Consider the following 27,562-nt stretch of genomic DNA (forward strand, 5'->3'; position numbering starts at 1 on the left):
CGTTTGACCCCCAGTACTCTTTCCTGCTATGGCAGGGGGGCGGACTAGATGATCTGCCCAGGTCGGTTCCGACCCTAGAAACTATGAAACTATGTTGGAAAGGTGTATATCTAGTCCTTTCCAAAAAGAGAGACTAGCAAGAGACTGACTAGGAAGCCAGTCACTGCATCTAGCCAGTACCTTTCACATGCTGTTGCATCCAGACAGACAGCTCACAAAAGGGACTGAAAGGCTTCACACACAGCCTTATATGCTGTTTCTCCATCCCTCCCCCAGAGCACTGGAATTGGAAGGGACCTTCACAGACACTGGCCCGCTACAGATGTCGATATCAAAGCAGTTCTTCCCTCCCCCCGCCCCCCCTTCCTCTTCTGAGTTTGTTTCCCTGCAAGTCCGCCTCAGAAACATCCAATACATTTTGGATGGCTTAGTTTAGTTTCGCAGATGTTTCGGAGCCTTCAGTTTGTTTCCGATTCAGTGTTTTGGGTGCCGAAATAGGCCAAAACACCTCCAAAACAAAATGGCTGCCGAAATTTTGCGCAGCCCTACCAATTACCTCTGGGTTCACACTTCTCCCAAGACAACCGCTCTCTCTCCAGTCTCTCAGTTCTAATCCTTAAAAGGAATTTACAAAACACCTTTTGTGTGGATAAGGCTACAAACTTCACTTCATAAATCTAGATACAAAAAATCATGGACTAAATATAGACATTGGATTTATGGCACATTATAACCTGCCTGCCATCTGATAACCCCAGGTAACCTGCCTGCACTTTACCAGCCACATTATATCACCAGTTCAGCATTTTCCCTTCTCCCCTCTCCCCATCTACCTCTCACACCTGTTGTTTCCCATTTCCTCTGATCCTCACTATCAAGCATTTGCATTTTCACAGACCTGCATTTTGCATATTGGTTTCTATTCTACCTAGGAGAGCACACAAACACCACCAGACTCTCCTTACGCCTGAAGAAGTGTGTTTGTTCCTGAAAGCTTGCAAAGAACAATTTTTCCAACTATTTAGTTGGTCTAATAAAACATATCATATCTACTCATTCATTTCTCTCTTCAGTTAAGGGAATTCAGATAGTACAGAGGAGAAAACATCCAAAAAAAAAGCATTGATTGTCAAGACATCCCTGTTTTTTGATTCTTATAAAGTTTTGAAAACAGCCCTCCTATTTTTATCTTTCTCATGTTGATTCCTGTCTCCCTAGTCTGCTGGAATTCTCTGAGGGTGTTAGAAATCATGCAAATAAGGGGGATCCAGTGAAAAGAATATATTAAAATTTACACCAAGTCCCATCATACAAAAACTAGGGGGCACTAACTGAAATGATCAGGAGGCAGGTTTAAAACAGACAAGAAGTATTCTTTTATCCAGCGTGCACTTGTGGAACTCATTGCCACATTAGTTCATAGAGGCAGATAATGTAACCAGCTTTAGAAAGAAAAACAAGTGGTTTTCAAATGGTGTTCTGCGAAACCTTGGAGTTTCACCTGTCGCGGGGGGTGTTCCACAAGATTGGGGGTAATGGCAGAGTGGGCTGAGAGGCAGTACACTAACATTGCAGAGCTGGGTCATCTGGTTCCCGGCTAGTTGCCTGTGGACCCAGTGGTTGGGGTTCTGTAGCAGAAGTGATATGAAAAAATTCTGTAACTTTAGGACAGGGTGCATTTATTTAAATCAAGTCAATTTAAATCAGTCAGCCAAAAGCCTGACTTAAATAATTGATTCTTATAATCTTTCCCATTATATATTTTTTGTTTCATTTTGTTGGTTTTTTTTAAAAGGATGTTTTCATTGGTTAATTAAAAAAAAAAAACCAAAAACCAAAAAAAACCCTAGCTGATTTACAACTACAGTGTTTAGAGTAGATTTGGTACATTTCCTAGTTACACAAACTAAAATATTTATATATAGCTTAACATATTTGGATTGTTAGAAATCCTACATTTTAGTATGCTATAAAATGGTGAAAGATATATTTCTTATTCACTAGATTAACTTTTTGTTCATATTTGTATGAAGCTGCATTAAGATGATAACTTGAATTTAATTAAGCACACAAGACCAGGCACTTTAAATTTACTATACAAAATGTTAATGGTTTGGATACATAATTTTTAAAAATTAAAACGGTGCACATTTACAGTTAACTTATTAAACACTAATAATAACTGTTATAATGTTAGAAGTATGAACTGTAGTTAGTAAATTAACCAGTTCTTTCAGGTTACCCCCAGGAAATTTTCTAAAATGCGTAGATGAAAGTTATGTGAGGTTAAATTCCTATTTCCTTAATTCTCTTGAAAATAGTCTTTTTTTTTTTTTCCTGGGCTGTTCTTTAAAATGTTACCCCCTTTCTTTCAGGTTTTTAGAATGCATACTCCCCCTTTTTTTATTCCTAGACTGGAAGAGGAAAAACAAGCTTTCTTCTTTTTATTTCCCATTTTATTTCTCCGCTTTGAATGAACCAGTTCAAATGAAGAAAATAGTCTTTTTGTACCTACAGAAGAGGCTACTGCCAGTAAAAGTTGGTTTAGTACTTCAACACACTCTGGCTGCAGATGCTTTGCTAGTGACTTCCACCAGTTCAGTGGTGTGATGTTTCTTTAAAACATCCTCAGCAAACATGTAGTGCTTGAAGGTTCACCTCTAGCCCTGAAAGTCATTGTGCTTGGGCATCTATTAAATCACCCATGCCATGTCATAGCAGCATTTTCTTCTTTGTCAGTTAGACACTTCCCTTGTATTCCGAGTTAAGAATATTGACAAGAAAATGAGGTGGAGTGAGTGTTTAATCGGTCTGCTTTATTGCCTACAATTTAACTTTGCTGCTGGGTATTTCTTCTTTTAATATTTCTTGAAGTTCTTTCCAAAGTTCAACAGCATCTGCAATATAGCAGCCATCTTTCTGTAGTTCAGCCAAGGCTATGGAAACAGATTTTAGTGTATTCAGCATATCTGCTACATTTCTCTTGAGTCCAGTGTTGACTGCTGTAGCTGTGATACTTCTATCCGTTTTGTCATGATTTTCTTCACAGATGATCATCAGAATAGGCCAATTAAGAAGTAGCTCAAAGCAGTCAGCTACTGAATTCCATCGTACATATTGGGGGAAAATTAGCTTGGCTCTCCCAGATCTTCAGTGAAACTGAAACAAACTGATTGTTGCAGAAATATTTTGCAGTTTCAACATTTTTCTTTATTCCTGGAGTACTTAAATCTTTCACTAAAAGATGCATCAAATGAGCATTGCAGCCATACGTTACAAGTTACAGGTTTACTTCATTATCTTCTAAACTTCTTCTCACTTTTGCTGCAGTCTTTTGACAAGACTGCACAAGTGACACTTGAATTTTGCTCGTAGTTTGTTATAGCTTTGACTGCTACTTCTTTTAAATATATTGCAATATGGGTATTTCCTGATCTTTCAGTTGTTTCTGAGAAACAACCCTGTCTTCGTTGTCACACAGACGTATATTATCAGATCATTGTGTACATTGCTTCATCCATCAAGACAACACTTCCCATCAGTGTTTTTTGCATACTGTTATACTTCCTTCTCATACACTGTATCCAGAAGCCTTCCAGCAATATCTGTTCTGCGGGGTGCAGTATAACATGGTTGCAGTGACTGAACTGTGTCCGTGAAATGTTTGTCCTGAACAGGATGAAAGGAAGAATTTGTTGTCAATGAACCGAGCAATCTTCTTGTCTAGCTGGCTTTTCTGGTCCTGATTATGAACTTATCCATAGTTTTAGGTGATCATAAAGACAGTATCTCTTTGGATACAGGTAGTTCACCGTCTGAGTTATGTTTAGTTGCATTACTGCTAGTGGTACCTGTGGATGATTCTGAAGCTGCAAACATTACAGGTGATGGACATTCATAATTCCTTGCATCTAGGCTGGACCCTGAAACAAGTTAAAGTCGCTCGCAAAAAAAGAGATTGTAAATGAAAGATCACTCATTCAGCAGATGTTTTTTAACCAGTGTTTAAATGTTATAATTTTTCCCAACCCAATTTTATAAGGAAAATATTCAATGAATCATAAAGGTTTTTTTTTCCTATGTAAACCCTTTCTCTTGTCAATATAAAACAGCTTGAAAAAAGTTACATTTTTTAATTTTAAAATTAATACATTCCTATTAAAACTATTCTGTGTCGGATATATTTATCTAGGGCTTGTATATTTGCTTACACTGAGCAATAAAACTCATTTCAGAAATGCAGGTGCAAGAAAAATGTATAATTGCCAAATATTTCCACAGACTGGCACTTTTATTACATTTTGACCACAAACATTTTGAAATTCATAAGTAATCCACCCAAAATAACTGACGTTATTGCCATAATTTTTTTATTTACTAGCATTGCAGTTTATGATAGGCTATCCATAAGAATGGTTCAAAAATAGTAAGCTTTACTAGCCAATTGATCCAGAACGCTCAGGTATGTCCACATCATCATCCTCAAGTTAGTTGGCTTCTGAGAAGCATTTTTGATAACGTTGCTTCATTTGGACTACCAGGCCTTTCATTTCTTTGTAGCACTGTGTATGGGTGTGTCACCTTACATTCTTAAACCAATGATAGTTGATGTCAGGGGATGTATAACAGGGGCTGGATCCCTCTAAACATGCCCGATTCATATACTCTTCTACTTGCCACTTTCAAAGACAGGGTTTTGGGCTAGATGGACCATTACCTTTCACCTAGTATGGCACCTCTTGCTGTATTTTGCGTGCCACATGCACCTTTTCCTCCCATAATCAGCCCTCCAAAACTGCAGTGCATTTTAAGTGGGGAAGCTGATTTTTCTTTGCTGGAATAGAAGTAGGAAAGAAAAGCAAGCAGATACTGATAAAATGGCCCATTTCTGCTTGAGGAAGCAAGCAGCAGGGGTGGAGTTTATAGTATTAGCCATCTCACAGTAGCTTTTTGCTGAAGAGCCGCTTCGCTGCCCGAGGGTGAGTGAGCTGCTGCAGTGCAGTCTGTACTATTTTGATGAGACTTGTGGTATGGAAGCAGCACTTTATTATGGACTGGAACTTGTATACAAGAACTGTTTACAGTGAAGAAGTAACAATCTTATTACTGTCTTTGCAACCATCTGAGGTCTTTGTTGCTGTCCTTCCATATCAGGAAGTTCCTGCTGCGTCATGTAAACTGTCTCCTGGGATGCGACACTTCATGTTTGTGGGAGGACTTTGTCACGCAGTTGACCATGACTGGAAAATCTTTTTTATATTCTGCCTTCCAAAAACAAGGTGTGTGTCTTATTTGAGGGTGTGTGGTATGCAAAAAAAAAAATGCTGTTTAATTAAGAAACACTTAGGAAAGACTGCGTCTAAATCATTCTGGTCCTGTAGGCCATATGTGTGTCTTGGGACCAGTCTGCAGGCCAGATCAGGCCCTGTGCCACCCCTGACTAGCCCTGTGTGCTCACATCAGGCTCCGGGTCTTTGTCACTCCTGCTTAGCTCTGGGCACTTGGATTGGGCCCTGCATTGCCCCTGTCTGGTGTAGTATCCCACACACCCGAACTGGGCTCCATACCAGCCTGTGCGCCAAATATAGTGCATAGAGCTGTGCTGTCTGGCCTGCAGAGTTCCCTACAGGTCTGGAAATTTGACAGCCACCACTTGCCTGTCACCAAATTTTCAGATCCATGTGGGGAGTCTATGGGCTGGATGATCAAGTGCTGGGGGCCAGATTTGGCCTGTGAGCCATGGGTTGAGTACCCTTGATCTAACATAACCTACTCATCTGTAGAGCATTCAGGAAAGATTCTCTAAATTGGATTAAAGTCAGTTACCAGACCGGAGAGAGCTGGAATTTGAGGGGTCAATTGCAGGAGAGGATATTCTGAATAATTTCTGTTCTTTAAAAAAAAAACCAACCCAAAAGACCAAAACATTTATTCCCAAGAATCCTTCTGCATAAATTTAAACAACAGTAAAGGGATAAATAAATCTGACCCATATATATATATAAATAAAAGCTTTAGTCTAACTCAGGGGTTGTTAACATTTTAGGAGTGGTAGGTCACACTAGCACGCCTTTCTCCAAAGGTGGGTCGTTGCACAGGCGACTGATAGGGGGGGCATCTCTGACATTGCCCCTGACTCAGCACCACTTAGGACTGGGCAGATTTTTTGCTGCACAGGCCAGCAGCATGTTGTGGGGGGGCACTAAGCTGCAGCATGGAAGTATAGGAGTGGATATGGGGCTTTTGGTCTGCCCCAGGCCCACACACACATTGTGCCTCCCCCCCTCCCCAGACTCCGAAGGCACCAGTCACCCCTGAGTCACTGCTTCCAGTTTGCTTCTGAGTCAGATGTTACTCTTCTTGCTGCTGCTGCTGAATTGCTACCAATGCTCCAACATGCATGTGGCCAGTGGCCAAATTGCTGTGGACTTTCTGATGAATGTGTGACTGGCCACCAAATTCAAGCCTTATAGGTTGAATGAAGTTACGTTGTGGTTCAGACCCGAGCCATGGGTCATAGGTTGCTGACTCCTGGGCTAACTCTAGAACTCCTGTAAAACAGCTGTTTGATCTACAGATACCTCTGGTTTTAGGCCTAAGGCAAGCTGTGCTGACATCTAGTCTCCTGAGGGTTTTTCAGCATCATTCTTATTTAAGTTAATCACAGGCTTCCATAATAAATTTACCAACTAGATAACTGAACGTGTGTTTACGTAATCTCCAGTCTATCTCACTTTTGCATTTCTGTCTCAGAACTTGAGGCCATCTAGAATGTTAGCCTGGCATGTTCCATACTAGTAAAGGGCTATTTTATAATTTTTTTTTTCTGAAATCAAGCATTACATTATAGGAAGGGTAACATACTTAATTTTTTAATTTTATTTTTTTTTTAATCACCGCACTCCTAGTTGATGCATGTTGAAATCCTACAAAGCTTTAGGGCTTCCTTCAATCACTCATTCCAGTGTATCCTGAGTAACCTTGTGAACTAACCTTATAAACTGGTTGTATCGTTTTATGAAAAGTTTTGCAGGTGACCAGATGCTCCTGGGTATCATGCTTGCCACTTTGAAATGTACATCTGAGTGTCTTCTGAATGGCACCTAGACCGGAAAATGTTCAAGGCCATCACATTTCAGGCCCCTAGCAAATGTTACATTTAAAGTACTATTAATGTGTTAATGGAACAGTAAATTATAATATGCCACATGTTCAAGAAATTTATAACCCAATAATAAGCTCCAAAAATTGTGAATGCAGAATATTTTTGCAGCTCAGCTGGATCATGGTTTAATTTAAAATGTCATGTTTACATGGAAGGTAATAGTGTCTGGTCAGGTCCTCCAGAATCCAAGGGTGGACTGCTCTGTCTCTGTGCAAGCAGACACTTTCTAACTGTTGCTAAACTCCTGGCATCCCGACTCACTTCTCCACCTCCATTTCCGTACCCAGCCTTCAAAGTTTCTTTAAGGAGCCATTTATCACCTCTTTCCTGAGAGCTAGAGTGTAACAGTCTACATGACTGCCTTGCTTGGACATAGTATGAATGTGTTGGGGAAAGGGGAAAAGCACATAACCTCCCATTCTTTGCAGAGTTTGCCTTGCTGGGTGCTCGTTCCTTTACCCAGGGGCAGCTCAACTGTTGAATTTAGTTCATTTTTCATTAGCAGGGATCCTGGTTTTCTGTTTTAAAACAGCCCCTGCCAAGCAGTACTCCAGCTCCCTCTGCTTGGGAGTGCTGGCAGAGTAAAATCCCAGGATGCTTTTTCTTCTCTGGATAGCTTGCCCTGTGAAGGGGAAGCGCAGGTCACATGGAGCAACAGTTGCCCCCCTGCCAGGAGCCTCAGTGAATTTAAGCCTCTAACATATAGTTTTTGTTTCTGCACTGAAATAATACATTGAGTCTGATTCCAAGTTTGTGCATTTGGACTGCTTACAGATGATTAAAAAAACCCAAAACAAAACCAAAAAAACCCTGCACTTTATATGAAACTCTGCATGCCCCCATGCTGAGCACAGCGCATGCCCAGAAGAGGCATCATGTTAGTTCGACCTGGCTTGCTCGATGTCTATATAGATTGGGCACTTCAGTGGGGTTTTTGGGTGCTTTTATTTAATAGCTGATTGAATCGGCTTTAGATAAGTGCCAAAATGCCCCCCTGAAGCACCTGATCTATACAGACACTACAGAGCCGGGTTGAACTAATGCGCTGCCTCTTCTGGTAAAGCGCTGGGTTTTTTGGGGGGGTTTGTTGTTTTTTGGGGGGGGGGGGGGGTGCCCACCCGGCCAGCCTTGCTAACAAAGTGCACTTTGCACAAATTCAATTGTCAGGATGAGTAGACCTGAGTCTGAACAACTGGAATACTTGTCTGTTTGTCTGTGTAATTATTTTTTTCAACAAAAAACCCTGAAAGTCTAGTTTTGCTTGTAGGTGTTAGGTACAAGTAGTTCTTCACTTTGTCCCACAGGCAAAAAAGATAATATTCCACAATATGTGAATAAAGTTGTTACTAGTTTTTCTGCCTACAGTAAACTAATAAGAAAATTTACATTTTCTTTGCTTGAAATTTAGTTTCTTGCTTGTAAAGGCTGTAGTGAAAACTAAAACACAGTTCTTTCCCTGAAGTGTCTATTAGGAATCCAGATACCTGTTGGGAATTCATTTGTTTTGCAGAAGAATCCATTATGGAACTGTTATCCTTTAAACCAGGGATCAGCAACCCCTGGCGCACATGCTGAGCATAGCACACAAGGCCATTTTGCTCGGCACACCACTGCCAGCCTGGGCTCTAAGCAGCTGCTGCCAGCCATGGAGTCCAGGTTGTTCCCAGCAGGCAGCTGGGAGGCTGCAAGCCCTGCTGCAAGCAGACTGGGCTCTGTGGACCAGCTGCAGCTGGGAGGCTGCAAACAGCTGCTCCGGCATGTTGGCACTCCGGCACCTTCCAAGGTAGGCCTTGTGGTTTTTTCGGCACTCTGTCCAAAAACGTTGCCTACCCCAGCTTTAAACAGTCAAAAGCTTAACACGTTCCTTCCAATCTCTTAATAAATATTTAATTAAAGTAAAAGAAAGCCCTGAAGGCATAGAAACAACATTCTCTCACTTACCACATCTTTTTTATTGTTAATGTACAGTGCGAGTCAAATACTAAATCTTAACATTGTAATTAGATGTTGAAGTGATACCACTTTAAAAGCACCGTTTTATTTTGACTTCCATTTTGCCGCTTCAAAGGGGCAGCGTTTAATTTTGCTGGTTTGAAACACTGCTCCGTTTCGTTTCGTTGAAACTGTTTCACTGTTTTGACGCATTTCAGTGTTTCGTCCATAGGCTATAATGGGGAAATCACAAAAATGCCTATAACTTTGTCATTTCTTTCCTGATTCGAATGAAGACAGCAGGCATGGTAGCCCCTGCAGAGGCCATGAAGCCTGCCAGGTTACAAGGAGATAGGTGCAGAGATTTCTGGGAAACTGCACTGTGTCACAGAATATAGGGTCCCTAGATATGGCCGTAATACACGTAGGGCCCTGTGACTGTGCCAGCTCTGCCCTGTGGGTGTCTTCTTTTTTTTACCTGTCAATATGTATTGTTGGAAAAGATAATAGGGAGGCGCCCGTGAGCTTCAGCTCAGTCATGGTCCTAATGGACCCCGTTAAACCCTGTAGGTTCTTGGACCCCTTGGTGCTCTAGGTGCTTCAAGGGGACACCCTAAGTCTTTTGCATGGCTCCAGTCATCCCTTATCACGCCCCATGCCTCACAGATAGTATACTGATATTGTCCCTGTAATGAGGTCTTGGTTTCACTCTATATTCTATTGTTGCTGGGCTCTCTATGCCCCTGTCACTGCGCCCTCACTGGTGCTGGGACCTCTACATGACACACTACTGTGCCCCAATGAGGTCTCCTCCTCCCCTACAGCCTCAGTCTAGTCCACCACTTTAAATAACAACATGTAAGCAGCACAGTAGCACTAGCATCTCCCTGCCAGCCCCAGCTCTGGGGCTTAGATGTGCCCAGGGCCCTGCCTCCTTCTGGTCAGCTGACATGGGTATTGGTTGTAGCCGTGTTGGTCTAAGGACATGGCAGACAAGGTTCTTTGGGTCAATCTGATATATTTTAGTAGACCAACTGAATAGTTGGAGAAATACATCTTAGCAAGCTTTTGGGTTGAAAACCCTTTGTCAAGTTGAGGAAGCACCTGCGGTTGGTGTGTGCGCTCTTCCTGAATGGAAGGAATAATAAAGAAGCCAGAGGCTGGCATGCATGCAAGAAAGCCAGTCAATAAAAATGGAAATGCAGGTGTGAGGGAATGAGAGAGAGGCTGGGAGGGTGACGGGGGATGTAGCAGGTAAAAGTGGAGAGGTAACTGGGGAGTCAGATGTCCGGCAGGTTGTAGTGTGTCATAATTCCAATGTCTATATTGAATTCATGAATTCTGTACCTAGGAGGTTGATGAAGTGCAGTTCGTAGGCTTGTCTCTGAAAAGTGGTTTGTAAATTCAAACAAGCACTGAACCTCACTATCCTCATCACCAGAAGCCAACTTCCTACAGCCCAAAACACAACAAATGGATCCAGGCAAGACCATGACAAGATGTGCAAAACCTGCCAACAATATCTCCAGTATGGAGATATCTTAATACATACCTCCATCAGGGCACCAAATGTCCTCATGGGAAATACATAGGAGACACCAAGCAACAGCTGTGCACCAGAATGAGTGCACACTGAAAATCTATCAAAGACTCAACTACCAGTCTCCAATCTCTTAGGCCTGATCCTCAAAGGGAAGTTACAAACCACTTTTCACAGACAAGCCTATGAACTTCACTTCATCAACCTCCTGGGTACAGAAACTCATGGACTCAATATAGACATTGGAATTCTGACACGCTACACTAGGGGTCGGCAACCCCGGCACGCGAGGCCATTTTGCTTGACGTGCAGTAGCCAGCCCAGGCTCTCGGTAGCTGCTGCCAGCGACGAAGCCTGGGCTACTCTGAGCAGGGGTTGTAGCATCCCAGCTGCCTGCTGGGAGCAGCCCGGCATCCCGGCTGGCAGCAGCTCCCCAGAGCTGGGGCGGCTGCAGCCGGGAGGCTCCAAACAGCTCTGCCAGGCTCCGGCATCAGCTCCACACAGGCGTGTGCAGGCGTGCCTCGGAGTGGGCAGTGGGGGCGGGGCCTGAGGCAGTGCAGCCCCAGTCTCTCCCCTGCTCCCAGTGCAGCTGCCCAGAGCTGGCTCTGAACATCTGTGCCAGGCTCATCACCTCTGTGCCGGGAGCGGGGGAGAGACGGGGGATGCGCTGTCAGGCCCCGCCCCCACCGCCCGCTCCGAGGCGTACCTGCTCGCAACTGTGCAGAGCTGATGCCAGAGCCTGGTACAGCTCTTTGGAGCCTCCCAGCTGCAGCCGGCCCCGGCTCTGGGGAGCTGCTGCCAGCCGGGATGCCAGGCTGCTCCCAGCAGGCAGCTGGGATGCTCTAAGCCCTGCTTGGAGCAGCCCGGGCTCCAGGAGCTACCCCGAGGCCGGGTTGGCTGCGGGCAGCCACAGAGCCTGGGCTGGGGGGACAAGTGGCAGCAGGGCTGGGGGCCAGGGGCAGTAGGGCTGGGACACAGAAGCTTTGGGTGGAGGGCAAGAGGCACAAGCAGGGCATCCTGCCCTGTACCCTTTGCCCTCATTTCATTTTTCTGCCATGCTGGCACTCCATCACCTTCCGAGGTAGGCATTATGGTGTTTTTCAGCACTGGCTGAAAAACGTTGCCTACTCCTGCACTACACCCTGCCAGACATCTGACTCCCCCAGTACCTTTCCACTTTTACCTGCTTCCTCCCCCTTGCTCCCCCCACACCAGCCTGTCCCTCACCCTCTGACACCTATTTCTATTTTCACTGACTGGCTTTCTTGCCTGCATTGCATGCCAGCCTCTGGCTTCTTTACTATTCCTTCCATCCAGGAACAGTGCGCACACACTAACTGTAGGTGCTTCCTCAGCCTGCCAAAGGGTTTTTAACCCAAAAGCTTGGCAGCCCAGGTAGCTAAGCTGAGCTCACCTTGAGCCTCAACTCCACTGCAACCAGCAAGCCTCAGGCCTGTCAAAGACGTGACGGATCTGGACTTTCCCTAGCCAGGACTGTGCATGTGTGTGTGGTGACTGGAGGTTATAAGGCGCCTCCTACCCACTTTTCACCAAGGACCCTCAGTCCTGGCAGTTAGGGGGGGCTACTACGCCACCAGCAGTCCTACCAGGCTTCCCTGACAATGGCAGAGTGAAGTTTTAGTGGTCATGCCCAGGACCTGGGTTCTCCTTGTTCCCCATTGCCACAGCCCATACCTCCAAGTTTGTCCTGACACAGGAGCTCAGCAGGGACATGTTCTTCCCCTGCTGGCTGTTGATACAGTGAGTGCCCCCTCTAGCTCTGAGAGCGGGCCACTAAATAATTGTAAAACTCAAAGGGAAAAAAAAAAGAAGGAAGTGTGGGCAGAGTGAGGATGGTGACACTTGCTCCATCTGCATGTGGATCTTAAGGAACCTTAGGAGTGAGAGATTCACCTTTAAGGAACACCAGCTGCTCCACCAAACCAGGATCTAAGGAGGTGCGGTGGGGTGTCACAACATCCCCAGCAGTGCTGAACACCCTCTCACTCGGAACACTGGTTGGTGGACAGGACAGGTGTTCCCGGGCATCTGTGGCCAAATCTGGCCACATCTGGCTATGGCTTGCCCAGTAGGCCAAGGGGTTGCACAGCAACGGTTCCATGTCCTTGGTGAGACAGGCAGCCACCAAAGCTTGAGCACTACCTGCCTGATGGTGGGGTCTAGTGCCTCTGTACCCCACCATGAAAGCCATGTCCCTTGGCCCACATTGGCAGCACCTGTGGTGGAGGTGGAAACTGGCTGGTGGATGGCATGCTGGCATGGGACAGTGGATCCCCCTCTTCCACGGCCCCCTGCCTGTGCCCTTCTGCCTCCCTGCCTCTGTTCACAAGCACCTCCGTCCAGTGATCCAGGTTTTTGCTGCCACATATGCTCCCGTTCACCATTGGGTCACATGGCAACCAGCACATGGACTGTACTGGACCGCGAAGGATCAAGCCATTTTCTGATGCTCTCCTTCAGCCATTTCACCAGTGCCTGCACCTCTGGTGACAATGGCTTGCCCCAGCCAGGAACATCAATCCCCTGGAAGCTCTCCATTTGGCTCTGAAGTTCCCTCGCTATGGGGATCACTTGGCTAAGGAGGACATCGCCACCTCTGGGGGTCTCGGTAGCCTTGAGGAAGGGCTTGAGAACCACCAAGATCTGGGACATGGTATCCCACTCAGCTCTGTTAAGGGGGCTGCAGATCCCAGTCTCCCCAAGCAAAGCCATCTCATGGATGGCCTTCTGTTGGTCCACCAGCATCTCAAGCATCAGTTCCACCGAGTCTCCACATCCTGTATGATTTTGTGCTGTGGGATGTTCAGCTCTGCCTGTTTGTCCTGCAGCATCTTGCCCCCTTTGCTCCAGTGGAAGTAGCCCACCACCTAAGCTCATTTGGAAATGAGCTTGTTGGTGGTGCTGGTGCCATCACCAGCAGTCCTGTCCTCCTTCAAGTTGTCCCTGACAGTGAGGTGGAACTTGTGTGCCACATAGCAGATGCCAACAAAGTTGTCATCACAGACCGCCTTGAACATGTTGGCCCCATTGTCAGTGACCATGAGCCTGCAGGTGAACTCACCCTGCCCAACAAGCCACCCCTGCACCGTGCAGTTCAGGCCCCCATGATCTTGGTTGCTGTGTGGAACTCATTCATCACCTCAGCTTGAAGGAGAGCCCACCGATGGCCTGACTGGTTGCACCAGTGCCCTGTGAGGGAGAGGTAGGTGTGATCTCCACCCTGGCTGCTCTAGATGTCCAAGCTGAAGTGTTAAGGCCACCTGCGAACCTGCCTTGTGCAGCTTCTCCTTCAAGTACTCCTTGCATGCCTCATACATGGAGGGCACCACTGCCCTGCTGAAGGTGGTGCATGCGGGCACTTTGTACAGTGGGGCCATGAGTGCCATGAGCCGCCTGAACCCTGGCTGCTCAACAAAGGAGAAGGGCTGGCTATCCAGAGCAAGCATCTCTCCAATGCTCTGAGTGGCCTCACTTGCCTTGGGAACGTGCCCCCCTGTGTGCACGCCTTTCCCGCACAGTTCCAGGGTGGCCTGCCTCTGCTTCAGGGGGATGGGGGCTTTGGAGCAAGAGGAGGACTTATTTTTGGGCACACTTCCACTGGTGCCAGGCTGTGGAGGAGCATGGGCAAGGGGGTAGTACCTGTGGAGATGCATCAGCAGCCCTGTGATGCTCATGTGTCCTTGCCCCAGATAGTTTTGGCTCAGTAGTTCAGGCTGATAGCATATGTGGGATCATCTGCCAGCTCAAAATGATCCCAGACCACACTACCCTCTCGCTTCTGGGATGCGGGTGTGTGTTTGGATGCTACCTTTTCCGCCTCCTCAGCAGGCAGAGGCACAGCAACAGGAGGAGCAGATTCAGCTGAGCCACTTGCCTCTACAACCTCTACCTCAACCTCCTCTGAATTGTCTTCTGAGGAAGGAGACCTGGCTGCAAGGGAAACTTGGGTGTGGAGCACAAACTGAGATGATTCTCCCTCTTTCCCCAAAATTTCCTTTGCTAGGACACTCAGATCCAGCTCCAGCTCTTTCTCTGGCACTGGAAACCTCAGGCTGGGAAGTGAAATGGGAGTGGAGGAGACTGTCATGCTGGTGCTGCTTGTGGTGGTGGTGGTGGTATGGGAGGTTATGCCTGGTGCTGTTGGAGGGGATGCAGACTCACGCTGTGGCAGTGTTCCCCTCTGCTTGCTGCCAGTAGAGCCAGAAGCCTCATGCCTGCTAGTTGTAGGAAAGAGGCTGCATCTCAGTTTGTGGGGGGACAACACTTACAGCTCTCCCTCTACCCTCTCTTCCCCCTGTCCCTGAAGGCTTGCCAGCTGCCTTTCCAGCATGCTTCATAGTGTGTTTGGTATGCTGGAGAATCTGTGTGTTCTTTTGTAATGTAATACATATTTATGTAATATCTGTAGATAATTGTATGTATGTATTTATGTATAAATTGTATTTTATAATATGCAATATACGCTGTGCTTCCCTGTACAGTGAATGGAATGTACACTGTGAGAGAGAGCACAGATTTATTTTCTGGGGGAAAAGAATCAAAATAGACTAACAAAAACAAAAAGAGGATTTTAGGGGAGGAATAAATTGAAAGGAATTACTATAATAATAAAGTGTATTAGGAAAGGAAAACGTATTGGATCCCACTTGCTAGGAACAGACTAGCAAGTAGGAAGTGATAGCCTTTCTGATGCTGCTGAACTGCTGGAAGACACGGCTCGGTAACTTGACCCCAAGGCACAGAGACAGCTCAGTTCAAACAGTGCTTTTTATGCTGTTTTTCTGTCCCTCCCCCAGAGCACTGGGATTGGAAGGGATCTCAGGGAAGGATCACAGTCACTGACCAGCTGCACATGTCAATATCAGAGCAGTCCTTCCCACCTCTTCCCTGTCTCTCTCCTTCATTTCTGTTCAGCTGAAAGCAAGCCTGGCTTTGAAACTGAAAATGTTTCAAAACTTTAGAAACTTTTCAAGTGCCTTTGTTTCATTTCAAAGCTGTTTCGAAGCGTTTCATTTCAGTTTCGCTGTTTCGAGCTCGAAATGCATTGAAACAGCTTCAAAATGAAACACCCATTGAAATTTTGCATAGCTCTAATAATTATTGCGCCATTTGTGCAATATTGGATATTGGCCAGTAAAATTTACAGTCATCTGAGTAGCCTGATACTCTTTGGCTGCTTGCAGGCATGGGGATTCAAAATGGCGCTTTAAACTCAGTGCGTCCCTGCACTGAACCCAGCGCATGCCCAGAAGAGGCATTGCGTTAGTTGCATTCAGCTTTCCCAGCATCTGTATCGGTCAGGCACTTTAGTGGAGCTTTTTTGGTGCTTTTATCTAATAGCTGATTGAACTAACTATTAGATAAAAGTGCCAAAAAGCCCTGCAGAAGTGCCTGATTTATGCAGATATTGCAGAGCCAGGTCGAAGCTGCTGCTTCTGGTAAAGCATGTTTCCTCCCCCTGCCCTCTCCTCATGCATCTGTCAACGCCTTTTAGTAATACTGTGGCATTAAACTGATCACTTTTTAAAGACAAGGTTCCTGTGACAGAATGAATAGGTTTCTTTAGATTACTATGCTTTTGTATATTGCAACTTGTTGATACCATGGACATTTCTTGCAACAAAATCACTACTCCAGTTGTCTTGCAGCAAGTGCTTTCTTTTGTGAACTTATTCAGAATTGCTGTGGTCCCAAGGTGGTAGTGAGAGAGGATTACTTTGTGGCATTCAGAACAGTATTTATGAAATCTAGAACTGAACTGGGAAAGCATCCTGGTTTAGATACAGTTTATACCAGAAGAAGTGCTTAGTGGCTCATTTAACTGTATGTGTGCTTAAGCTTTAACCAGTATAAAAAAATGATCGGTGAAATGATATCATTAGCTGGTATTATTATACTGGCAGAAGTTTCTGGAGTAGATTTGGCCTTGCATTTTTGGACTTGGTAGTAGTGTGATCTCTCACCATTGCTTAGTCATAGTAAATAAAATTTTCCCCCAAAATGTAATGTGTATATGTAAATAATTTTTATACATGCACATGTGTGTATCTATGTATAGATACATGCACATATATTGTGTGTATGTGAATATAAATAGATTTGTGTATAATATATATTCATTTTATGAATTCTGTAGGTAGTTTTCACAGCCTCTGTCTATCTTGCCAGGTGAAGCTGCCAGTGTGATTCAATTTGGAAAATCAGCCAAACGATCACCCGAGTCTACTCAAATTGGACAATATGGGAACGGCTTGAAATCGTAGGTATAACAGAAGCCAGCCTTCTTGAGATCTTAGGGTTTGGGGAGTGAATGGCTTGAGAATGTCGAGCCTTATAGACTTTCTTTTACCTGAAGAAAATATTTAAAAATATACCTTTTTGAAGCCACCAATCTGTAAGGGAGTTCTAGGTAAGTTTTCATGTTACATATAGTATACCATGATCTCTTTCTATTCAAGTCATCATCAATAGCAAAGTCTTCTTAGACCTATGATACCACAATAGCTTGGTCTCCACTGTAGTATTTTAATGATGGGGGAACTAGAGCTTTAAAGGTTCAGAATTATTAAAAGATGCTTTGGGGCAACTTTTATTAAAATGAGGTTTTGATTTGTTCATTGCTTGCATTGTTCTGTTTCAGTTCAGAGTATGTTTTCTTGGGGCCAGTGTTTTGTTTTGTTTTGTTTGTTTGTTTGTTTGTTTGTTTGTTTTAAGTGACTAACTGTGTGACTCAATATTTTAGGTCAGCCAGAAACCTAAAATCATTACTGATGTCTTTAAAGCTTAGTCCAAACCACTCCTTTGACTTCAGAGAGAAGCTCTGTTGGTGAATTTGGACAATTGAATGAGGAAATAATAAGGGGTGCATTAATACATTGGTCCCATATCTCAGAGGTTTTCAACCTTATTTAAGCAGGGTACCCCTTCTGGTCATGGGGGGGCGGAGGTGTGCTGACAGACAGCCGGACATGAAGCTGGTGGCATGGGGAGCTCGCACACTGCTGCCGCTGCCATCTATACATTTCGTGTCACTGCTGGGCGCCGCGTTCCCACACCCAAGTACCCCTGTTTCTCCACACTGCTGGTTTCGTGTTCGGCCAGCAGGGGGGAGGGTTTGCTGATGGCCAGATGGACACAAAGCTGGCAGCGTGGAGAAGCGGGGGTACCTGGGAAGGCAGGGTGGGACCCCCCCTGCCATCCATCACTCTGTGCCACCTCCGGGTGCCATGTGCTGTTTCCCTGCACCCAAGCATCCCCGCTTCTCTGCGCTGCCAGCTTCGCATGCGGCTAGCCGTCAGCACCCTTCCGGTGCATGGTGGTGGCACTGAATGTACAGATGGTGGTAGGGGCAGCTGCCGCATGCGAGCTCCTCTGGCTGCAGAGAAGCAGGGGTACTTAAGTGCAGATAGCGGCGCATGGCAGTAACGTGGAGTGATGGATGGGGGCAGCAGCCCTGCCCCCCATGCCGGCACCTCCCAAGTACCCCCACTTCTCTGTGCCTCTGCTGCATACCCCTTGAGGCCTTCCCAAGTACCCCCAGGGGTACGCTTATCCCCCGGTTGACAGCCCCTGCCATATCGGATCAGCATCAACATAGAAAATTGAGAGTATTGGCAATTGGCTTTTTTTGGCTGATGTGGCTGATAAATGTCCTGTGCATGTGCGCAGCCACAGTGTAGCACGCAGGTGGCCAAAAGCACAGCTTGGCAGCATGGAGAGCAGCTGGGTCCGGCTGGTAAATCTGTTGCGAGGGAAGGGCGGGGGCAGATTGAGACCCCCCATGGTGAGGGAGGCAGTGGAGCTGGGGCTGCACTGCTGGGGTGGGGGTGGGGTGAGGTGAGGTGGGGGGTGGGATGGGGAGGACACAACTCCTGCCACTGCATGCACCCCAGGAGAGCATGACGGGGTCGTGTGCCCCCAGATCAGCATGCGGGGTGAGTGCAGGCTGCTGCTGTGGGCTGGGACTTGGGGCAGTGCTGAGATCTTCCCAGCAGGGGGTTGGGTCAGGCTGCACTTGGTGCGGGTGGCGGCTGCGTTAGGAGGGGGGCTACGGCTCCTTCCCCCCCGTAGCCTCCCTCCCAGCACTACTGCTGCGCACTGTAAGCGCAGCCCAATGTAGCCCCCCGCACCAGGTAGGCCTGCCCTACTCGCAGTGGCAGCCTGCCCTCACCCCATGCATGGATCTGGGGGCACATGCCCCCCATGTCCTCCTGGGGTGCATGCAGCAATGGGAATTGCCCACTCTGCCCCCGTGCTCCCTTGCTGAGCCACTCATGGCTCCGTCTTGCGCCCCGCTGTGGCCGTGCAGCATCTGCCCCTGCCCCAGTCCCACTCCATCCCTTACCACGGGGCCCTCAATTTCCACCCCCTGCCCCTTCCCCCACAACAGACTTGCCAGCTGGATGCTGCTCTCCAAGCTGCCTGGCTGCATATCAGCAATCAGATTGATATCGGCTGACATGGCTTGTTAAAAATCGTCCATTGGTATTGGCCCCAAAAATTTCTATCGGTGCGCCCCTAGAAATAATGAGCCCAGTTTAGATGACTGACACTCAGTCCTGACTGGCTCAGGAGCCACGGAGTCAGAGAATCATAGAGAAGTAGGGCTGGCAGGGACCTTCAGTGGTCATCTGGTCCAACCCCCTGCCAGAGGTGGGATCATCCCTATCCAAAACATTTTATACAATCTATAATCTAGGACTACTGGAGTCACCTGAGGTGAGTGTTCACCAAAGAGCCACAACAGTATATACAACCCTTATGGTAATATTCTGTTCTGAACGTCCTCTTCATGCAATGAGTCAGGTTATTAGGATAGAAGTGATAGTAGATTTTTGATTGTGTAGCATAACTAAATCTGTTTCTTAGACCATTTTGCAATGTTTTGTTTTTGTTTCATATATATTGGTATTTCGGAATTTTTAAAAAAGTATGTTGGGGGGAGAAATGAATAACTTAAGATTTATAGTAGAAAGTGCTCTGTTGTTTTTACTTTCAACACCACTGAAATATAATATACACACTAAAATCTGCTTCCAGGGGTTCCATGCGGATTGGAAAGGATTTTATCTTGTTCACAAAGAAAGATGGCACTATGACTTGTCTCTTCCTCTCACGCACGTTTCATGAGGAAGAAGGCATTGATGAGGTTTGCATATACTTTGTCATTATGAAATAAAATTATAACATTCTGTAATTTGAGTATCACTCCTGTTTGCTATTTCTCCTGAGCTTCTCAGAGGAATAGAATCTGTTTGAGATTTGAGTTGAGATTCCTCTGGTGACTTTGTTGTTGTGCCCATCCTGTCTCATCCCTACATAAACACATTTCATCTACATAAATCTATTTCTTATGAAGCATGGAAGCTTGTACTTCTAGACACCTGGCTTCCATTTGCCTCAGAATGGATATTGTGTGAAAGTTAAAGCCATTTGAAATGAGCTGTCAGATCTCTTTCCAGTTCCCTGTGCATATAAAATCATGATAGCTAATAGTGCTAATTAGCCCAGTTACTGGCAGTTTCAGGTGCTGGAGACTGAGTGAACTGTGCAGACTAAATTTCTGGATTTCCTCCAGACCTCTTAGAGGTGACTTGCTTTGTTCTGTAACTGAGAGTAGAGTACTGATATTGGAGGTAAAGGGAATAAGGAGCTTGTTTCACCACTGCCTGTACTATTCCTGTCCAGATAACTGCAAAACTTGAGTCTCTAGGATAATCAATCCAGCATAGTGACTTAGCTATCCTGTCTTACAGGAGCTGAGGGAGCTGGCTAACAGTACTTCAGGAAACTTACTTGTTTCCTGGCAACACTTCATTGAAGAAAGTGAATATTCTGATTGTTTCCTACAGAAATGTTTAAAATGTGTTATTTTGAGAAGATTCTAAATGCTATAGAAAGATAGCTTCCAATCCTTCTGAGAGCTATATATCTTATACTCAGTTATCATCTCTTTGTGTATGAAAGAGATCATTGCTATATATAGAGAAACTGTGAGAAAGGGGTAACTTCTCCCAAACAGGTGGCTGAAGGCCAGGGCTAATGGGGCTTATCCTCCCCAAGCACGGGGCAGCGGGTAGAGCCACAAGGCAGCCTGGCTGTGGGCTCTGGGTGGCTGCAGCAGGGGAGGGGAGGGGCATGCATGTAGCGGTGATGGGGAGAGTGAGGCTGGGACAGGGGCAAGCACTGCATAGCCAGGGTGGGGTGCGGGACAGAGCCATGAGCAGCTTGTTTTGGGGGGTTGCAAACCCCTCTCCAAGAGCCACTGCTGCTGCTTCGAGCACAGCGCAGCCCAATCCCATCCTCCCCCCTTCCGAGCCATTGCAGCCGCCCAGCCTGTGTGGGGTGAGGGTGGGCTGTCGCTACACAGGTACGGGGTGCATGCCTGCTCATGCCCTCCCAGGTTGCGTGCAGCAACAGGAGCCGCCACCCCCTCCCCGTGCCAGGTGCCCTCCAGATGACCCGCTTGCGACTCCGTCCCACACCCCGCCTCAGCTGTACAGAGCCAGCCACAGCCCGAGCCCTAGCCCGACTCTCTCCCTCACTGCCATGAGGGAGGGCAGATCAAGGCCCCAGCGGTGAGGAAGGGAGTCGGGCACAGGCAGGAGCTGGGGTGAATGGGGCCCCAGCCAGGCCAGGTGGTGGGACAAGCTGAGCCCAGGAGGCATGTGCTTCTCAGCCCTGGTCTGTGGCCAGGGTAGAAGCAGCTGCCACTGCACGCTGGACTTTGCTCCCTGTTGCAGCTGTGCCATGCCCCCTGCCATCCTGGCAGTGGGACACATCTGGTGTCGTGCGGCTCTCGGGGCACCAGGGCTCAAAGCGCAGCACACAGCGGCAGCTGCCTCCACTCTGCACATGGACCGGAGGAGGCACGTGGCCCCCAGGCCTCTGCTTGTCCCACTACCCAGCCCAGCCGGCGCCTCACTCACCCCAGCCCCTGCTCCTGCCTGTGCCCTGCTCCCTCCCTCACTGCTGGGGCCTCTATCTGCCCTTGCCCCTTCCCCCACAACTTACCTGCTGGGGGAGGGGTGTCATGCACACTCAGCTCCCTCCCCCCCCATTTTTTTTTCTCCCTCCACCTATGGTCCCACACCAAGTAATCAGTGAAATGTTTGGAATATCTTCTGAGTCTAATCCTAACCACAGGTAATTGTTCCTTTGCCCACCTGGAACACATGTACCCGGGAGCCTATAACAGACAACATGGAGAAATTTGGAATTGAGACAGAGCTTATTTACAAGTATTCCCCCTTCAAGTCGGAGCAAGAGGTGATGGAGCAGTTTAATAAGATTCCAGGGGAAAAGGGTAAGTTTGAGCTTATTTTGGGCATGGGGTAAGGGAATTAAAGATGAAACAGGAGAGGGAATTGGGACAGCAGGAGATAGGGCTAACCTGTTTGAGTTTTGTCCCTTGCTCAGGGACCCTGGTGATCATTTTTAATCTCAAACTAATGGATAATGGGGAGCCAGAGTTGGATGTGACTTCCGATTCCAGAGATATTCAGATGGCAGAAACATCCCCAGAAGGAACGTAAGTGTAACGGAGACACCACAGGTGCCTGAGTTATTTGTATGAATCACATAGAAAGGATTTACAAGTCAATGTTTCCTGTTCAGGCAAGTGAGCTAATGGGGTTTTTGTATTCTAGGTCAGGGGTTGGCCTGCAGAGCCAGGGGACTTTGGTAGTAGGAGTCTTTGGCTGTGCCATGGCTGGGCAGTGGGGAACTTTGGCTATACCACGCTGTATTTAGGCAGCAGGGAGAAGTCCTAGCGCTGACTTGCCTCAGACCTGAGCCTGGGTCATCCCACCCTGCTGCCAGAAAACATCGCCAGTCCTATTTTAAGATTAATTCAGATGGGATTTAAGAAGTTCCTTAGTTTTTTTTACTCTCTGAAATTGGTGCACTTCACAGATCATAGAAGTAATTTTTGTGCTTTGAGTGGGATAAGTAGGATAGTTCGCTTTCTATGTATGTCCATAGAGTTGCTTCAGAGAATGGCTTTGGCTTGTCAGCAAACTTGGCATACATGTTATTAGGACAGCTAGGGAAAAGAATGGAGTTCTGTGCCACAGAGAGCACATCTACACATGCAATTACTACACCTTAATAAACTCTGGCTCAGTTTGCGCCAGAGTCACCTGCTTCCAGGTGTAATGTCTTCACATGTGTCCTGGACCCACAGAGCCAGGGTGGAGCAGCCCTGGGGGGGGTCAGCCCTGGGCTCTGGGTGGTAGCATCAGGTGTTGGAGGGGCTGGTTTAGGGCATGAGAGTGCCCAAGTGCAGAGCCGTATGGCTGACCCCCTGAGCCTGCTGCTTGCCTGGGGATGCTTCACCTTGGCTCAAACTGCTGCAGTCCTGGTCACTGCCTTCACTGTGCTTTCTGCGCACTAATGAACTCCACTGTAAGATAGTACTGTCTCTGGCAGTACTATTTTACAGCAGAGTTAGTTAATTTACTGCACCCTAATACTAGCGCACACATAGATAGTGACAGTTTACTGTGGAGGTAATTGGTCAACTCTGCAGTAAAGGACACATGTAGATGGACTCAGAGAGTTAGTTTGTAATTCTTTGAAGGGATTACTAGCATTAACACGTGCTGCTACTTTTTACCTTTGTGTATCCCCTATTCCAAACTAGCTTTGAGTGTGATTGAGTTTCACTAGGTCTTCTTTGTGATCACATTTGGGAAGGGATCTACTTAAATCATGTCAGAAGTGTGCTGTGCAGCAGCTTCTTTAATCTTGCTTTTTTTGCTGCCCTGCCCCTCTCCTCCCTCCCTATATCACTGATTGGCTGAGGGACCCTTGTGGCCTTGCTGCTCACTTCTGATTGGCCAGGAGGCAGAAACTGAGTTTTTAAATATGTTGTGGTTTTTTGACTCCCAGCCAATCAGCAGCAAACAATGGAGCCACCAGGGCCCCTCAGCCAGTCAGAGGTGGAAAGCAAAAACCATGGCATATTTAAAACTGCGTTTTCTGCCTCCTGGCCAATCAGGAGAAAGTGGCTGGGCTGTTGGGGCCACTTCATGGATCAGTGGCAGAGGGGGTGCATGGCAAAAGGAACAAGATTAAAGGAACCACTGCGTAGCATACTTCTGGTGTGATTTAGGTAGATTCCTACACATGGGCTATTCGGGTGAGTAGCCTAGGTAAGAGGGAGGAAATAATTGATTCAAATGGTGAGCGTTTATGAAAGAAGAGTGGGCAGTTTCTGAAGGTGAATGTTGGAGCTTTCTGGTCCATATAAGAAAGCCTCTATTTAAAAGGGAGGTGGGGAAAGATTGGCCCCTATCCAATGAAGGGGGACCTGGGACACATTTGTGGTGTATCTCATGGTGGAATGTAGCCATGAACCAGTTGGGATACTTTGTTTAAAAAAAAGAGTTTGTAGGGTGAAGAAAAAAATAAACTGAAACTAAGATACAAGCTAAAACCCTCCAGCATATCTTAGCTTTCAGTTAAATGGGCTTAATGTGCATTCTCCCTAGATTGCCTGTCTGGCATAGAGGCCTAGCCCTGAGCCATTCAAGGACTTTTTGTAGCCACGCAGAATTCATCTGCTGTAATTGGTCCTGTATTCAATATAAACTGCTTAGAAGTGGGAGATGCTAATGCAGGCAGAGCTTAGCAATGTTTTTGGGCAGAGTGCCAAAAACACCCACAACTTCAATTTGTAAGATGTTGCTGTGCCAGGGGCGGAGGACAGGGGAGCCACAAGGGGCCTGATTCTTGCACCAGCACAGCCCCAGCCTCTTCTTTGAGGTGCAAGTGCCAAGGAAAATGCCTCAATGTGGCACAGTCTGGCATGTCTGCTGGGGTTGCCTATCCCTATGCTAAGGGATATGGTAGTATTTAAGTTTGTGAAAACAGGGTATGGGGAAACGTCTGGGGAATGTATGGTGAATGCATAATATGACTGATTTGGGACAGAGACAAAAGGATATTCTTCAGTATGAAAGGAATATGTAGTAATACTTAAGGAAGAAAATTCTCTTACTGAAGGGGAGCTCAGGGTGGAGGACAGAGAGGAAGACAGAATTTCCTTGACTGAGGGGACTATGTGCATTGTTAGAAGGTTAAGTTGGTGTCAGGATCTGGGTTGCCTAGACCATGGGCTGTTGCATAGGTATGAATGAGTGGATAAGGTGTCTCCTTTAAGTGGAGCCAGGGTGCTTTGCTTTTGTTTGGAATGCATCATCCAGTTCTGCAAACTCCATTCTCTTTCAGGAAGCCAGAGCGTCGCTCCTTCCGTGCTTATGCTGCTGTGCTGTACATTGATCCAAGAATGAGGATCTTCATCAATGGACACAAAGTGCAAACCAAACGACTCTCTTGTTGCCTCTATAAGCCCAGGTAGGAGCCATGACCTAACGGTCAGAATACCTAGCTCATCCGTAGCACCTTGAAACTCACCACTTGCTGTGGGTATGGGCTCCATGTTGGAACCACAGAAGTCAACTGATGGTAGGTGACCTGAACTCATAGGGCACTGTATGGTGTTTGACTTCAGTGGGAGTAGAAGTAGATCATGGAAAGGTCAATAATAATTGTTTCTGAAAAATCTCACCTACAACCTAGAGTTCAGCTCCTTTGAAGGGTGTACAAGGAATGAAACCTTTTGGTTTTGGTTTTGTGATGATCAGAAATCTGTTTCAGAGAGTGATAACCAACTGAGATTTCTTGGGCACTGCTTATCAAAGGACTTTATGGTAATTCTGCCAAATAAAAATGAAACCAGGCGGAGTGTTTGGAACACTTGTGTTCAATGTTTTTTGTTTTTAAATAGCAGATTTAACTTTGCCCAGCCTTCCTTTAAATTGATTTTCCCCTTCTCTTAAGCCTATTCATATATCTTGGATTTGGAAGTTGGGGTCAGATTGTTGATGCTGTTTGGCATTTGTTCAGTTCCAGAGAGTTTGAAGGTGGGAAGACATTAATGAAAGGAGAATATATCTGTCCTTGTAGGATACTCGCTTGGGGCTGTGTGTGTCAATATCAGGTTTTCCTGCAGTAATGCAGCGCACAGACTAATAAAAACATGCTTTGTTTTAAATGGAAATACAGCATGTGGGAAAGGGGATAATAATAGTAAAATATTTAGCTCTGTGGCAGTTTGCATGAGAAGTGTTGAATCAAGTGTGTTGAATCCAAGTGTGGTGAGTACCCAGTAGTCCCATTCTATAGATAGAGAAGAGGTAGTAGTAGAGAATGTTAAGACTTTTAGAAATAGTTAGTGAATTTTCTGGTGCCATATAAGCAGTTGTAATTCCTACTGGCATTGAAGTTGTGTATTCTGTGCACCCCTAAAATCAGCCTTGAGGAGTCAAGTTGTGGGGACAAAAACACCGTCAAATTTTAGAAATATAGGTCTTAGGTTTTCCAAATTTATTAGGCCTGGATCCCAAAGGGAACCAATGGAAATGTTAGCACTAAAGCCCATGTTTTTTATTCCTAGGCTTGCTTCTTAACCCCTAAACTATACGGTCAAATGGGATAGATTTAAGTGACAAGAAATTATGTCCACAAACTCTAGTTTTGGAAGATCAAAAATTAGTTTGTGGTATTCCCAAAATGTCTGTTTCCATAGTATTTGCCTGGTTCCACTTGTGATAGTGTGGTGTAGGCAAAACAGGACAGTTAGAAATAACTGTATTACAGTCTGGTCAGGAGCCTCCTGGACAGTTAAGGGAAGTAACTGAATCCCATGGGTTTCCTTGGACAAAGAGTGCTGTGTTAGGATGGCATGTGAAGACTTTTAGTTTACAGGCATAGCTGCTATTGAGGGTGATGATAGGTTAAGATCATCTTGCAGAATCTATATACTGTTTACCAATTTTGCTGGTATTATCTTTGGATAGCAGGGTGATGGAATTACTAATAAATTCTGCTTGTTACAGGATGTACAAATACACTTCAAATCGTTTCAAGACCCGTGCAGAACAGGAAGTGAAGAAAGCAGAACATATGGCTCGGATAGGTGGGTCCCTCCCTAGTTGTGTGCATGAGTCCTGCTTAAATGCAGGATGTGTGTGAAAGGTGAGACCAGGCTGTCTGGTCCAAAATAACTCCTTCTGTGGTAAGTATCAAGGTCTGCCCAGCCTTTGCCCTCAGTTGCGCAGCTTGGCTTCCCAAATAATCCCTTTTGTAACAAGCATTCTCCAGGGGAGCTCACTAAGACAGAAAACAGCATTTTGAGCACACAAACATACTCTCCTTTCTGATACTAATTCTCCAGTCTGTTCATGTGTTAACTAAAGGGACCATTTATCCTCCAATTCCCCACACAGCAGTCATTATCTTAGTTTTCTCCTATCCCCTGGAGTTTGATAACTTGGGCCCCTCCTGGGAAGCTCCTTTACAACTACAAAGACAAATCCTCCTCATGTTTGACAGAGGTTGGAGGTGGCCAGGATTAGAAGAGGATGGCCTATCCATCATATTTCCATTAGGACTTCCTTTCTTTCTCTCATTCCCCGCATTTTCTTTTGGGTTGTCTGTTGTTTTATCTCCATCTGCTAAATTTTTTAATGCTTGTGCTTATCTTTCTTCCCCTGCTGTACCTTCTAAGGCTGAGGTATAACCACCTCTTTGTAACTATATTCTGCTGCTCTATGCTTTTTATTCACTGTCTTACCAAAATTAAAAGGTTTTATTCCTCCTCTTTTCCCATCTTCAGAAGCAGTCACTTGTAGGAGATTTCTTTTATTCAGTCAGTTAGTTGGATTGACTCAGTGATGTTGGCTGCTGCACCTGTGCTTCCCCTTCTTACTTTAGATAAAAGGCATACACCTTGCTTCTCCCCCACTTGATGTTCTGTGCCGTCCTTGTTCAACTCTCGGAGAAATTAAGCATTAAGAAAAACAGGAATAAAAAACCTCTGTGCTCCCTTCCATGAACCG

General features: G+C 46.1%; 1 protein-coding gene across 3 annotated transcripts in view; it reads left to right on the forward strand.

Annotated features, from left to right (window-relative positions):
- The window catches only part of MORC2 (MORC family CW-type zinc finger 2), a 111,252-nt gene that overhangs the window by 19,958 nt on the left and 63,732 nt on the right, over positions 1-27,562 (forward strand). For 2 of the 3 annotated variants that reach the window (XM_006028088.3, XM_006028089.3), the window contains exons 5-11: positions 5,151-5,279; positions 16,827-16,917; positions 19,698-19,806; positions 21,804-21,963; positions 22,077-22,188; positions 24,891-25,016; positions 26,561-26,640. In XM_006028088.3, coding sequence (XP_006028150.1) covers positions 5,237-5,279; positions 16,827-16,917; positions 19,698-19,806; positions 21,804-21,963; positions 22,077-22,188; positions 24,891-25,016; positions 26,561-26,640 — 721 coding nt within the window. In that variant the 5' untranslated portion in view covers positions 5,151-5,236. Of the gene's footprint in view, positions 1-5,150; positions 5,280-16,826; positions 16,922-19,697; positions 19,807-21,803; positions 21,964-22,076; positions 22,189-24,890; positions 25,017-26,560; positions 26,641-27,562 lie in introns of those variants that run through there. The other variant, XM_025209444.1, reaches the window with a different exon arrangement.

The sequence above is a fragment of the Alligator sinensis genome, unplaced genomic scaffold, assembly GCF_000455745.1.
Source record: "Alligator sinensis unplaced genomic scaffold, ASM45574v1 scaffold642_1, whole genome shotgun sequence".
Classification (NCBI taxonomy): Eukaryota; Metazoa; Chordata; order Crocodylia; family Alligatoridae; genus Alligator; species Alligator sinensis.